This window comes from Myotis lucifugus, unplaced genomic scaffold (genome assembly GCF_000147115.1).
Source record: "Myotis lucifugus unplaced genomic scaffold, Myoluc2.0 scaffold_20, whole genome shotgun sequence".
Taxonomy (NCBI): Eukaryota; Metazoa; Chordata; class Mammalia; order Chiroptera; family Vespertilionidae; genus Myotis; species Myotis lucifugus.
The window spans coordinates 6,688,653-6,703,393 of record NW_005871068.1 but is presented as its reverse complement, the minus strand read 5'-3'; the positions used below and the strand labels follow the sequence as shown (position 1 = coordinate 6,703,393).

Below are 14,741 nucleotides of genomic sequence, written 5' to 3'. Positions count from 1 at the left end.
GAGAGTCTCCAAATTGAGAATTAACTAAATTAACTTTGGTTTTTTATCTCTTAATGAACCTAATAATTTCTGCCAACTTAAGTAGATACCCAGATGGTATCTCTTTTCTCCATAAGCCAAAAATAATGTCTCAATATAAATTTTAATCACATCTTTTTAAGATTTAGGAAGACAAAGGAATAGATTTAAACAGATCCTTTATATGCCTATAACCTGCTTTGACAATGTTCTTATAATTTAATGCAGCAATTTTCAACTAGTATGATGCCAGAATTTTTAAAACATGCAATACCTGACTATTTAGTCAGGAGCACTGACCTATTTCCCTTTAGATTGTCAAACAGAAAAAAAAATGACAATAGCCAACACAATAGCCACCCGGTGTGAATGAATCAAACTTATACATATTTTTTGTCAGATTGACAAAACATTTATTTTTGGTGTGCTGCAGAATTGTAGAAATTAGTTTATGTGTGCCATGAGATGAAAAAGGTTGAAAATTGCTGGTCTAATGCCACCCACAATCATTTGTGCCGGCTGTGAGTCACAATCCATGCAGGGCTAACTTCTTAAACTGAGATTTTTTAACTCCTCATGTGTTACATAGATACTGTTTCAATGTGTTATTATTAAACGAACTACATGTCTCTTCTGCAAGCAGACAAAGATGTGTGGCTGTGTGATGAGTTTCTTTGGGGACAAGGGCACAGACTTTGTTATTAACTTTTGAATTGGCCCTGAGGGACCTGGGTAAATGGTTGTATTGACGCAGCACTTTCAGTTAAGAAAATGATCTGGAACACAGCCTTTGTATTCATATTCCCTAAGATGCCAATGCTGCCTGCCTATTCCTGCGCACAACACACATTACCTAAATCATCTCTGCAGATGTGTGCGAACCAGAGCTATCTGTGCTCTATCTGTCTGTGAAGGGCAATAACAAAACGTTACAACCCATTTAGCAATAAACCATGCATCCTTCCTGCAAGTCTTTGCTTGCATTTGATTTGCAACATTTCACCTCCTCTATAAATTTTACTTCATAGTCTTTAGTAATTTCTGGCAACATAAGTAGATACCCAGATGGTATCTCTTTTCTCCATAAGCCAGAAATAATGTCTCAATATAAATTCCAATCCCATCTTTTGAAGATTTAGATTCTAAATTTTAGAAAGCAGCAACACACACAAATATTGAGACAATACCTTAGGTGAAAGGCATAGCAGCAAAATTTAAGTCTAAGAAAGCGACATGTGATTTGATTGAGTCAGCAGTAGTATAATTAAATGGATACCTGATGACACAGGCATAAAGACCACTGTCCTGGAGTAACGTTGGCCGGAACCAAATGGAGTCTTCTTCCTTGCTCATTCTACTTCCATCAAAGGCTATTGGCTCTTCAAAGTCTCCAGGACCAGAGCTTTTATACCACATCAAACTGAGTCCAGCGCTTTGGGCTAGGGAGTAATTTGCTCTGATATAACCATAAAAGAGTGCACACTTGATTCGAACAGGTTCTCCGACCAAAACTTGATATTTCTTGATGTCGATAGACCAATCGGTGCATCCATCAGCTAAAAACGAGAGAGAGAGAGCGCACATTAGAGAAAGATTTAAGAATTACTTCATTCATTCGTATTCATTCAACAAATATATATTGAACACCCATATTGGACTAGATTCTATTCTAGGCACAGAGGATTCAGCCATGGACAAAACTCAGAATGACGCTGAAAGTAATTTACCATGCTGAAAAACAACATATTCATCACTCAGCTTGCCTCTGCTGGTCTTTATTCTCAGTTTAGAGCAGTGTGGTGGTTATTGATTTATTGCTTTTCTACTGTACATCTGCCTATCCACCCTTTTTGAACTGTTCTTTGAAAGTGGACCCGGCCCCTGGAACTTCTGTCAGCTGTCACTGAAGCGCTGTTGGTAGAGGGTGCTGAAGAGACATTGTGGCAGCAAAGGGTTCTGCTCCCTTGGTCCAAGTGTGTTTCCTGGGAGGGCTCTTGCCGAGGGCAAGGCTTCTCCAATACCCGGTTCCTGCTCTCAGTGCCAGGCAGCCAGCAGCTTGGCCATTTTGTATCATAGCCTCATGTGAGACACTTTCCCACAAACAGCTTTCCCAGGTGCTTTAGAGGAGGAGTGCTTGTCAAGTTCCAGAGGGCAGATTTGCAAGTTCGGCCAGTGTGGCACTTCAGTGATGTGGGAGCCCTGACCAGAGGACACTGGAGGTTAAAGGCCCATGCGCCGTCCCCATGCATGCAAGCAATGACACAGCAGTATTACTATGTTAAAGGCCCCTTTAGCCTATGCATGCTCGAGGCAGTGACCCAGCAGCAGCACTCTATGTACTTTGCAAGCACACCCTTATGTAACCTGTTTATATTAATGTAGCTCTAAAGTCACTAATTAGCACGAGGCCTCTTTCGATTGAGCATGTATATAAGATGCCACTGACCAGCCAGTTGTTGGCTGCTTTGTTCATAATAAAACGTACCACCTACCTACTGTACCTTGTGTGTTCTTCCAATTTCCTACACCCAGAAGTGTCAAGTCCCTGGCTGAGGAACCTGTACTACCCAACACTACCCAGGTCAACTGCTTGGGAGGCAGCTATGCTCACCACTATACTACCAACCATTCAGTAAGCCATGCACTTTCCCAGTAAGGTTTGGATCTCACTCTGGAGTTCAGAAGATAGGGGCTTTTACTTGGATGCTGTGTATCAGCCATAGGGGTAAGAGCAACCTTTATTCTTTTGAGTTGTCTTTTGCTATAGACTGAATGTTTGTGTCCTCCTAAAAGTCATACCTTGAAGCTCTAACCCTGAATGTGATAGTACTTGGAGGAGGGGGTCTTAGGGAGATAGGTATGTTTAAATGAGATTATGAGGCCAGAACCCTCATGAAAGAATTAGTGCTGTTAGAAGAGATATCAGCACTTCCTCTCCCTCATCTTTTCTTCCCTTCATTCCCCCGCCCTTCAGGTGCTCATAGAGGAAAGTTCTGTGAGCACAGTGTGAGGGTGGCCATCTGTAAACCAGAAAGAGGGCTCTCACCAGAAACCAAATCAGCTAGCACATTCACCTTGGAAATCTCAGCCCCCAGAGCTGTGGGAAATACATGTAAGCCACCTAGTCTATGGTATTTTGTATGATAACCTGAGAAGACTAATAGATCTTTCTCACTAGCCAATCCTTCATTATGCCCTTCATTATGCCAATATCTTGTTACATTTAATAATCTCTCTCTATATAAGGCTAATATGCAAAGTGTCCCCTCGGGAGTTCAACCAGGAGACCAGGATTTCGATTGCTGTCTATGATGTGCACTGACCACCAGGGGGCGGTGAAGAACATGGAAGGCGACCAGCTGTGGCTGTAGGGCACTGAGGGAGCAAGGGAAGGAGGAGGCGGGAGGTGGGGAGGCAGGGAGGCAGGGAACCTGATCGGCCCTGATCACCAGCCAGGCCTAGGGACCCTACCGGTGCACGAATTTCATGCACTAGGCCTCTAGTTCTTTATAAAAACTTTCCTTATTAAAATTAGTGTGTGGTGCTTGTCTCTGATTGGATCCACATTGATAAAATCAGGAAGAAATGTTTTATAGCCAAATAAGGCAGAAAAATATAACAAAAGTGGGTCAAGCTCCGGTAGTGGTTTCACAGCAAGAGACAGAGGTAAATGGGCACTTTGGTCTGATTTCTGGAAGCATCAGGGGGAAGTATAAAGTAGGAACCATGGTGGGAAATGTGGCTGATGGTGGTTCGGATCAGTTGGGCTTTCTTTGTTATCTGAAAGCATCATTTTCCAAATGGCATTTTGACATTTTTATCACCCATCCCCCTGTGGGTGCACAAGCGCACGCACACGCTCCCCCCTTCCCCCCAACACACACACAAAACAGGTCTCCACTGGTCAGGTATATCACTATTAACATAATCACAGAGAAGTTGTGAATTTCCTGCTTAGAGAGGGCAGTTGCCCAATACTTAGCAAGATAATCAATGTGACAGCTCACAGAATACAAATACCAAGCCAAAGGCAAAAACCAAGAAGAGAGGACCTCTAATAGCAGTAGCATCTGAGTATAGCCAGCAGGGTTTAACTCACTAAAGATTAAAAAAGAGGACAGGATGAATAATGTAGAATGTGAGAGAAGAGAAATTATCAAGATGAAAAGGAAGATGTACATTAGAACAAAGAAGGCACATAATCCATTGAATTATCTATGTTTCTTATCTTAAAATAAGATCTAACACCTAATGAGCGTTTAACTACGGCTGAGTTTACAAATTTTCATTTACCCTCCACTAAAACATCTATTAAGGCTTTTCAGTTCATTGTTCCCTCCATTTCTCACTAACCAACTGCATGCCTTCCTCCCTACCCTCCTTCAAGTATTACCTCCTCAGAGAGGCCTTTTCTAACTGCCTTGTCTGAAATACAAGCTTCCTGTTCTGGTTACTTGATCCAGATTCTACATTAATATTTTTTCATAGGACTTAATGCTATCTGATGTTACACTATGTACCTACTTTTTTTTTTTTTTTTTTTTGCTTTCTGTCTTACCAACAGAATGTAAGCCCCTTGAGGTCATGGACTTTGTCCTTCTAACTCACTTCCTTTTTTTTTTTATTGATTTCAGAGGGAAGGGAGAGGAAGAGATAGATAGAAACATCAAAGATGAGAGAGAATGACTGATCAGCTGCCACCTGCATATTCCTAGCCATGTGCCCTGACCAGGAATTGAACCGTGACCTCTTGGTTCATAGGTCAACGTTCAACCACTGAGCCACACCAGTCGGGCCTAACTCACTTCTTTAGCTCCAGTGCTTGGAACTATGCTGCTAACCAGCTCAACACTAATTGAAAAATGAATGATTGAGTAAGTAAATTAACTAAATGTTACAACTTAAGAAACTCAATGAAAGCTAATAAGTGGAAGTCCTGGGATTCTCACCCAGCTATGTCTGACTTTAGAATTCATTCTCCCTACCACCACAGTACAGTTTCCTGATAAAGTTATTATCAACTTATTCTTTAATTTAGTTAATTTAAAGTACTAAACTTTTGTCTAAGATCCCTAGTAAAGGTCTGTATTTGATACCCTTCTAGAGCCGGGGGTTGCAAACTGGGGCCCCCAACCACATGGGCTTTTTGGCCCCCTTGAGTGTGGCTCTTCCACAAAATACCACATGTGGGCGCACACGTACAGTGTGATTGAAACTTCGTGGCCCGTGTGCAGAAGTCGGTATTTTGTGGAAGAGCCACACTCAAGGGGCCAAAGAGCCGCATGTGGCTCGCGAGCCTCAGTTTGCCGACCACTGGAGAGAAAAGGTGCTGGAAGCTTGGTGGACATCAGCTATGTCTAAGTCATTGCGATCATCCCTGTCAATGCTGCAGAGTTGGCACACCACATTAAATAGGATAGCATAACTGTACACAAGCAGAGATGTCAAGGTTATATAATTACAAGTGGCATTTATTGACGAAATTTCGTACCTTTGACCCATGACATGAAATTAATCCTTGGTGGGATTTTATTGTAAAAAGTTATAATTCTGGTGATAAGCATTGTCTTGTTTTACCAGTATCTGAATTACAATACAATTCTAGAATCAAAGAACAGGTCATCTGCCACAGAGGATATTGCTGCCAGTGAAAAAGGCAGAAACACTTTTAAAGTAGCAGTATCAATAGATAAAGTTACTCAAACTCTCAGAAGATTTGTAAGAGAAAGTAAAATGCTTGAAGTAAAAGGCAAAAATATTTAGTATAAAAATTCTAAAATGTTAGCAACAAATTAGTTCAAGACACATACTGTCAGCTTTCAGAGGGGATAGGGGTAGGTGGGGCTGGATGAAAGAAGGTATAAAGATTAGCTAAAAAACATATATGCATAACCAATGGACACAGACAACAGTATAGTGATGGCCAGAGGGAGGGGGTGGGAGGGCTGGGTGGAGGTGGGCAAAGGAGGGGAAAATGGGTCATCTTCAATAGTGTCAGCAATAAAAATAAAATTACAAAAATAAAATGGAGAATTGTGTTGGGAATAGACAGAGATATTAATACATACTTTTGGAATATGCTTACTGAGGAAAGTGTTGAAATAAAACCATAAATATTCTGGAAATTAGAGTTATTCAGTACTTAACTATCAATCAAGAAAAAGGTTTCAAACAGCTCACAGTTACATGCCAAGAAAAAGGCAGGGGTGAAGTGAAGAAATAACAGCACCTTGGATATAAGATACAGTTTATGTTCATTTAATGTGGAAATAGATGTAGGATTATGGCTTAGAAACTTTTACTACCATTAGACTAAATCAGGGGTCCTCAAACTACGGCCCGCGGGCCACATGCAAATACAAATATTGTATTTGTTCCCGTTTTGGTTTTTTTACTTCAAAATAAGATATGTGCAGTGTGCATAGGAATTTGTTCATAGTTTTTTTTTAAACTATAGTCTGGCCCTCCAATGGTCTGAGTGACAGTGAACTGGCTCCCTGTTTAAAAAGTTTGAGGACCCCTGGACTAAATGAATGATGTTCAAAATAAACTATACAATTATTATAACGTTGTAATATTTTTGGGAAAGATGGAAATAATATAAAGAATAATTCAAGATATTTTCCAATTATTTAGATAAGTATCTAAATAAATTATGGATACATTGCCTTTTCCAATAATTAAATTAAAACATTTAATTAAATGAAATAAGTGATGACTGATATTTTTCCTTTCTTAACATTTTGTATCATTTGTGCAATTTCTCACTGTGTGTATCACTTTTTTTCCTAAGTCATTTGAAAATAAGTTAAAGCAAAGACAATGACATTTCACCCCTAAATACTTCAGTATTCATGTCCTTATGAATAAAGACATTTTTCTTATATAGAAACAAAATATTTTTTTAATCTTGTGGGACAAATCTTAAGATAGCAGGACATATCTTTAAGATCAAAAATCTTGCCCTGACCAGTGTGGTTCACTTGGCTGACCATCATACCATGCACCAAAGGGTTGCAGGTTCTATTCCTGGTCAGGACACATGACTGGGTTGCAGGCTTAATCCCTGATAGGGGGCATGCAGGAGGCAGTGGATCAACGTTTCACTCCCACATCAACCTTTCTCTCTTTTTCTCCCTTCTTCTCTCTCTAAAAAACAATTAAAGACAATAGGGTGGCCTTCACTGGGTTGGCTCAGTGGATAGAGCTTTGGCCTGTGGACTACAGGGTCCCAGGTTTGATTCCGGTCAAGGGCACATACCCAGGTTGCGGGCTCAATCCCCAGTAGGGGGCGTATAGGAGGAGGCTGATCAATGATTCTCTCATCATTGATGTTTCTACCTCTCTCTTCCTCTCTGAAATCAATAAAAAATGTTTTTAAAAAATACTCATATTGGAGTTGAATTTTTATTTTCTTAATGTTTAAAAGTGATATGAGAAATAGCTTAACACTGTGCCTGGAAGCTAGTGGATATTCTCTTCTCCATTCTCATATTGAATAGGAGCAGGAAAAGCTCCAGTGTTTGGGTAAACATAAGCAAATGCACATTGTACAAGAAAATCTGAATTGTTTTTTGGGGGGTGTTGTTGTTATTCTGGGAAAAATGAATTGATAACACCTTGACACATATGGTCTATCTTTTTAAAATGCAACAATTTCTATTTACTTTAAATAATTTTTTCATTCTTGTAATTATTTTGGGTTCTCTAATATACACATTTATTAGCATGTATCATATTAATTAGTATTTGCTTTCATATATTTCATTCATCATTTTAATGTTAGAACGTTGAGAACTAAGACTACCATATATCTTTGTCTATATGTATTATGTATCTATCTACTGACCTATCATCATCCATCTATCTAAATCTATATCCAATTATATATCTATAGTTATTTCCATATCTATTTGCTTTACCATTGTGATGGACTGAATAGATGTTCATTTAAATTGGTATTGAAAATGTGTATCTTGGCTATCAGTACAACCACTCATAACATTTTTATAGGTATTTTTAACCTTACTAATTTTGGAAAAAATTAACTATGCATTTTTCCCTTTTTCATAATATTGCAAAGCAATATATTTTTGTTACTCAGAATAATTATATTCCACAGAACTGCACATAGTTGAGAACTCAGTAAATTTTTATTGATTTGTTAAACCTAATGCACTCTGTTTTACATTCATTGGACATACTATTATGGTATTTATTTAGTTCATGTACACTGCCACAAAAACCCTCTCTGTGGACAACAAAATGGATAAGGGTATGAGCCTACGGATAGGTCAAAAAACATTGCCAGCTTCAGGCCTTTTATACCGTTGCACACTTATTGGACACTGGATTAAATATCAACATGATGAGCAACAGACCACAAAGGTGATCTAATTTAATATCTTTCACATTTCAGAGGCACCTCACAGGGAAAGGCCTGTTGGAGGACAGGACACCTACCCAGCAAATTGATCCTTTAAAGAGAGAGTTGCAGTGCTTACGGCACGTATTGGCTTTCATTTTGTGTTAGAGCACAGACCAGAACAGAATTTTATTTTTAAAGATTGCAAGTTATAAAAGGTTTTAAAATGTAAGAACAATTCCAAATGGGAGATCGTTACCAGCAATGAACACATAAAATAATAATGTATCATAGTTCAAATCCTGTTTCAGTGTAATTCCACATATGTCATTGACCACCTACTATATGCAACTCACTGTTCTACAACAAAGATTATTGACAGTAGTGTTAACCTTGAGGAGATCATCTTTTAGTAGAAAAAGGCTGGAGAAATTCCAAGAGTAAAAACAGCATTGAAGAAAACACAGAGTAAGAGGTTTGTTCTATTTTAACCCACTTCTGTTTTCGCTTTTACGAATAAACTAATGGAACAGAAATCTGACTGGGGCGATGGACAAGAATTTAATAAAGAGATGGAATATGAATTGTGCCTCAATTCAAAATTTGATAATCAGGAAGAGAAAATTCCAAGGCAATTGGATATTTCAGTTACATAGAATAGTAAAAGGTAAGGTTCTAAAATGGTGGAATGGGGTGGGGAGGAGAAGAATGTAACCAGATGAAAATAAGAACAGAAAGGTGGGTTTGCAAAACACCATGCCAAGAAACTTGAACTTAGCCCCCATAGCCCAGTAGTTTACAATTTTAATATACATCAGAATCATTTGGAGGAGTTGTTAAAAGACAGATTGTTTGGCTCCACCATCAGAGTTTCAGGTTCAGAAAGTGTTGATTGGGACCTAAGAATCTGCATTTCTAAAAAGTTCCCAGGTGATGATTCTGGATGACACTCTTCAGAAGAACTGCTCTTATCAGTGTAGACAGGAGGAAATGTCTGTGAAGAAAGTGGTATTATCTGATCTAAATTTTTGAAAGATCATTCTAGTGGCAATATCAAGAATGGATTAGACAGCTGGGAGCAGGGAGACCACTTAGAAAGTTCTTAAAATAGTAGAACTGAAGGAAAAAGTAGCAAAGGGTATGAAAAGGAAATACAGGGGGAAATTATAGAGTCAGAACTAACAGGATGGAGAGAGAGATCGGATGAGAGAGATGAGGAAGGGAGAGTCAAGGATGACTTTGAGGTTTCAAACCAGGATTCCCAAGAGAATCGTAACATTAATGGAAATATGGAGCAGAAGTGGGGTCCTGGTGGCAGGTGTAACATTTGGTTGGGGTAGAAAACTCCTTCATCATCTTATAACCCTTCTCCTGCCTTTATTGTAGGTGTTTATACAGCAGAACATTGTTGCTTGTGTTGTCTGGTCTGTGCAACAAAAGCACTTCTGTGTGTTTCTTTTTCATAATATGAGCTCGGCTGGGCTTTCAGTCCTCTAAAGTTAGAGAAAAATTCAATGGAAATGAAAATAAAGTGTGTTGTATATTTTAATATGCATTTTATTTCTCAAGAATAATATCACACAGAATAATTGTCTATTTGGTTAAATTCTTGCAGAGATTATAGGGGGGATTAAACACAGTTTGTGCATTGATCTTTCAAGTGAATTTCTGAGAATTAAAAAAAGTTAGAGCCATTTTTTTAGTGATGTTGAGTCTATTTTTACCACCGTAGAAGAGGTCTCATGAAAACACACAATATGCTGTACACTTATCAGCTTTACACACAACTATTTTGGCATTCATCTGCATTTTTTTGTACAATCATATCTATTATGATGGTTTATCATTCTTGTCATGGATGTAAAAATAACATTCATTTTATTTCTGCAGAATGCTTTCATTTACGTAGTATTTTCATAAACATTATCAAACTTAAGCAAGAAAAAGTGTGGCAATGAATTCACAAAAAAGTCACAGGGAAGTTTTTGTGTCTTTTCATGTTTAAAGAGTCAAGAACACGGAAAAAAACAAGTATAGAAGGTTTCCTTGGACTTTAAACTCTACTTTCCAGAGATTTTGTTGACATTTTTTCAGTACTCCTTAAATAATCATAGCAAGTAGAAATATATGTTTAGAAAATATTAAGTTACATTGATTCAGACTTCGTTGTTCTCGATTTTGATCTTTCCTGCCTTTGAGAGTACAGACTCTAGGTGTGGGGCAAATTTGTGTACATTTGTGAGGGCTGGATCAGTTTGAGAGGATATGCTTCTGTGAAACAATTATATTGAACAGTTGTTAATATGGACATCTAAATTCCATGAAAATTTAAGTTGTTTTAGTGTTACTTAGCAACTAAAAGATCCTCAAGTACTGGCTTAAGTGAGATAATCTTCATAGCCTGTTTATTAATACTGACTAAACTCAAAATTAGAGAAATCTTCTGGCCTAACAGATGCTACCAAATGATAACATTTATTGCTTACTTATTGTTATTTCCATAAAACTTTAAATTTTCAGGGAGTGGCATTTTGCTTTTTATATGGTTACTGAGAAACATATAATTTTTCATGATTCATCCAGCTCAATATCCTTTCTTTGGCTGCTTTATCAAAAAGCTGTAACTAGGTTCCATTATATACCCTAGACTCTTAGTAGTCACATCATGACTCTTTCCTTTCATATGTATCAAACAGAAAATATCTGAAATTAGGGAAGGAAGGAATGATTTTATAGTATTTAGTGTGAGTCACTTCTGAAAGGAGGCATTCATTGATTCATTCTTTATTTCAACAAATATTTAAAGGCAATTTGCTATAGCTAGGTATTGCTGGGGCTTGAATAAAACATTTGATAAAATCTATATATATAAAACTCTAATATGCAAATAGACCGAACAGTGGAACAACTGAACAACCGAACAACTGGTCTCTATGTGTACTGACCACCAAGGGACACGCACGGAACATGGTGAGCATTGGCCGCAGCAGGATGGTGGAGCAAGTGAGCGGGGGCGCCAGACCAAGGCGGGGCACCGGTCGTTGTCATCGGGGCGAGCCTCTGGTGGTTACTGAAAATCTTTGCTCCCGCGTGCCATGGTCCCCCCCAGCACTCACACCTGCTGCTGGCGCCAGAGCCACCACTCACACCCGCTGCTGGAGCCCGGTGCTGGTCCTGATCACTTGGTGCCGTCGGTGGGTGCGAGTGGCAGCTGCCAGCCCTGATTGCTCCTCAGGGCTTCCACACCTCCCCCTGCTCCTAAGGGGCAATTGGGGCAGCAGCCGCAGCTTGCACTCACTGCTGGAGCTGGCCCCAATTGCTCTGTGCTGTCAGCGGGTGCAAGTGGGGCTGGTGCCATCAGCATGTGCGAGCAGCAGCAGCGGGAGCAGGGGCTGTGGCGGGAGGGGCTGGGCAGGGGCATGGAGGATGGGCCGAGACCCACCCCTGTGCCCACCACAGCCTCCTAGCAGCTCATGGTTCCTTTCAAGGTGCACAAATTCGTGCACTGGGCTCCTAGTTACGGCATATGACATTAAGCAGGGTTCCCTCCCTTTATATTAAACTTACAGCTTAACTTGTTCTCATGAGCAAGATGGGACATTTCTCTCAAACCTTATTTTATTTTTTCAATCTGATATTCATGGGTATTTTCAAAGCTAAACAAGGCAGTGTTGTGTGCTCCTTTTAGCAATCATTCATTAAGGTGCTTTAAAAATATTTCTTCTTTTATTACTCTCTAGTTCTCAAAGGCAAGTTCTTGTCTTTGTATTTTTTATTTTTTTAATATTTATATATTTTGACAATATTACAGATCTTGTCTTTTTATTTAACATGAAGGGTCACACTGGCCTATACAGAGACCCACTTGGGTGCCATGCAATTATGAGACATAAATATTTATTGTGAAATGTATAAAGCCTATGCATTATCTTTCTTTATTTCCATTACTGTGCCATGAAATAGCCAACCATATATTCTTTTATTCCATAAGGTAGGAAATACTGAATAATTTAAGAGCTTGGAAATTTCAGAACTTCATTCAGTGGAGTAGTTCTAGTCCCTGATCTCTATTCTAATATGCTGCCAGTTATTGCAAGTCATAATAGCACAATACAGGGCCCACAATGACCATCACTCACTCAGTTGTTTCCTAGAATGGCTTCGGGGTATGAAGTAAACTATACTACATCACCATCCTCATAATGAGATCTTACTGCTGGATAAACAAGCTCCCCGCAGGCCCTACCTGCTGATAGGACCCAATGAACCCAATATTTAACACTTCACAGAGGCTCCTCCCTGCCATTCTTCAATATTTCATGCATCACTTTCAAAAGAAAAATTGATGCAAAGAAGTAGAAAATTGAGCTACTGACTCCTGGGTCCCTTGCGATAACCTGGCTTAGTAACAAAGACTCAATTCAATTTCTGGGTTCGGTGAGATAATAGAAGTTTCAAAGTTCCCAAGAAGATTGTGGAAATCTGAGGGCCTTGGTTCTGTGGTGGCGTGTGGCTGCCAGGTGCCAGCGAACTTGTGTTGGCTCTCAAAATCCCCACATAGCTGCTGCCGCCTTCTACTGCCCTCACCGTGTTTCTCACCTGGTCTGAGTATGACAGGGGTGTGAATACTTTTTCCCCTGAAGGAAGATTATTTTAAGTGGAATATGCCATTGAGGCTATCAAACTTGGTTCTACAGCCATTGGGATCCAGACATGGGGGTGTGTCTAGCTGCGGAGAAGAGAATTATCTCCCCACTCATGGAGCCAAGCAGCATTGAGAAAATTGTAGAGATTGATACTCACATAGATTGTGCCATGAGTGGGCTAATTGCTGATGCTAAGACTTTAATTGATAAAGCCAGAATGGAGACACAGAACCATTTTGTCACCTATAAGGACACAATGATGGTGGAGAGTGTGACCCAGGCTGTGTCCAATCTGGCTCTACAGTCTGGAAAGGAAGATGCAAATCCAGGTGCCATGGTCCTTCCCTTTGGAGTAGCACTGTTATTTTGAGGAGCTGATGGGAAAAGTCCTCAGCTGTTTCACATGGACCCATCTGGTACCTTTGTACAGTGTGATGCTCAATTGGCTCTGCTTCAGAGGGTGCCCAGAGCTCCTTGCAAGAAGTTTACCACAAGTCGATGACTCTGAAAGAAGCCATCAAATCCTCACTCATAATCCTCAAACAAGCAATGGAGGAGAAATTGAATGCAACTAACATAGAGCTAGCTAGCCACTGCGCAGCCTGGCCAGAATTTCTGCATGTTTACAAAGGAAGCGCTTGAAGAGGTCATCAAGGACATTTAAGGAAGTGTGGTCATCAGAGATTCTCTGGGACAATTTCAATTTTCCTGGTTGCCCTAAACTTTTATGTCCAACTTCTAGTCCTTGGAAAATCTGCAGCGTATGTGCTTTGATGATGTCTGTACATAAAGGCAGTTCCAAAATAAAGAAAAAAAGATTGTGGAAATCTAAATTCTTATTCTATCTGACCAATTTACACATGGCCTTTGGTGAAACCAGTCCGCCCAAGGAAATGACTGAAACAAAATCAGTGCTTGTTCATTTGCTTGAAATATTCATTAAAAATATTGAGTCAGTCAGAGAAAGATAAGTATCACATGATCTCACTCATATGTAGAATCTAATAAACTACATAAACTGATGAACAAAAATATATCCAGAAAGATAGAAGCATCAAACAGACTGTTGAACCTCAGAGGGAAGGCAGGGGATGGTGGGTGGGTGGGAAGAGATCAACCAATGAACTTGTATGCATATATGCATAGCCCATGGACACAGACAATGGGGTGGTGGGCAGGGGGCTTGCTGGAAGAGGTCAATGGGGGATAAAGGGGGAAATATGTAATACTTTCAACAATAAAGATTTAAAAAAAACATTTAGTGATGTAAAAAATGAAAACTTTTAGTAACAAAATCAATTTGATCTCCATATAAACTTGCTTGTACATTCTCCAAAAGGAGATAAAATATACATATTCAAAACTTAATTCTATAATACAGATTCTCTTTGTGGCTATAATGAATGCAGTAAAATGACTATTATAACATGAATGCCTAGATATTTGTGATCTGATTATACTATATATACAAATTATTTTCTCTGATATATAAGTATAATTTATACCCCATTCCACTTCTATATTGTGGAAAGTGCTTAATACAGCTGTGTTCTTCCTTCAGGGTTCTACTTTGCTAGTTGATTATTATAAAATATAATAAAAAGTGCCAAGTTAAGTAACAAAATAAAAATATCAACAACCCAAAATAAATTTAACACACTTTGGGGTCAATCCAACCTTATTTATAATTTGTATGTCTAACATTAATAGAT

At 39.1% G+C, this 14,741-nt stretch overlaps 1 protein-coding gene and 1 pseudogene across 1 annotated transcript in view; one reads left to right on the top strand and one right to left on the bottom strand.

Moving 5' to 3' along the window:
• IL1RAPL1 (interleukin 1 receptor accessory protein like 1) overlaps positions 1 to 14,741 on the bottom strand; it is a 1,338,708-nt gene that overhangs the window by 687,095 nt on the left and 636,872 nt on the right. Inside the window, exon 3 of the mRNA XM_006085649.3 lies at positions 1,295 to 1,574. Coding sequence (XP_006085711.1) covers positions 1,295 to 1,574 — 280 coding nt within the window. The remainder of the gene's footprint in view (positions 1 to 1,294; positions 1,575 to 14,741) is intronic.
• On the top strand, positions 1,725 to 13,693 carry LOC102427922 (annotated as a pseudogene).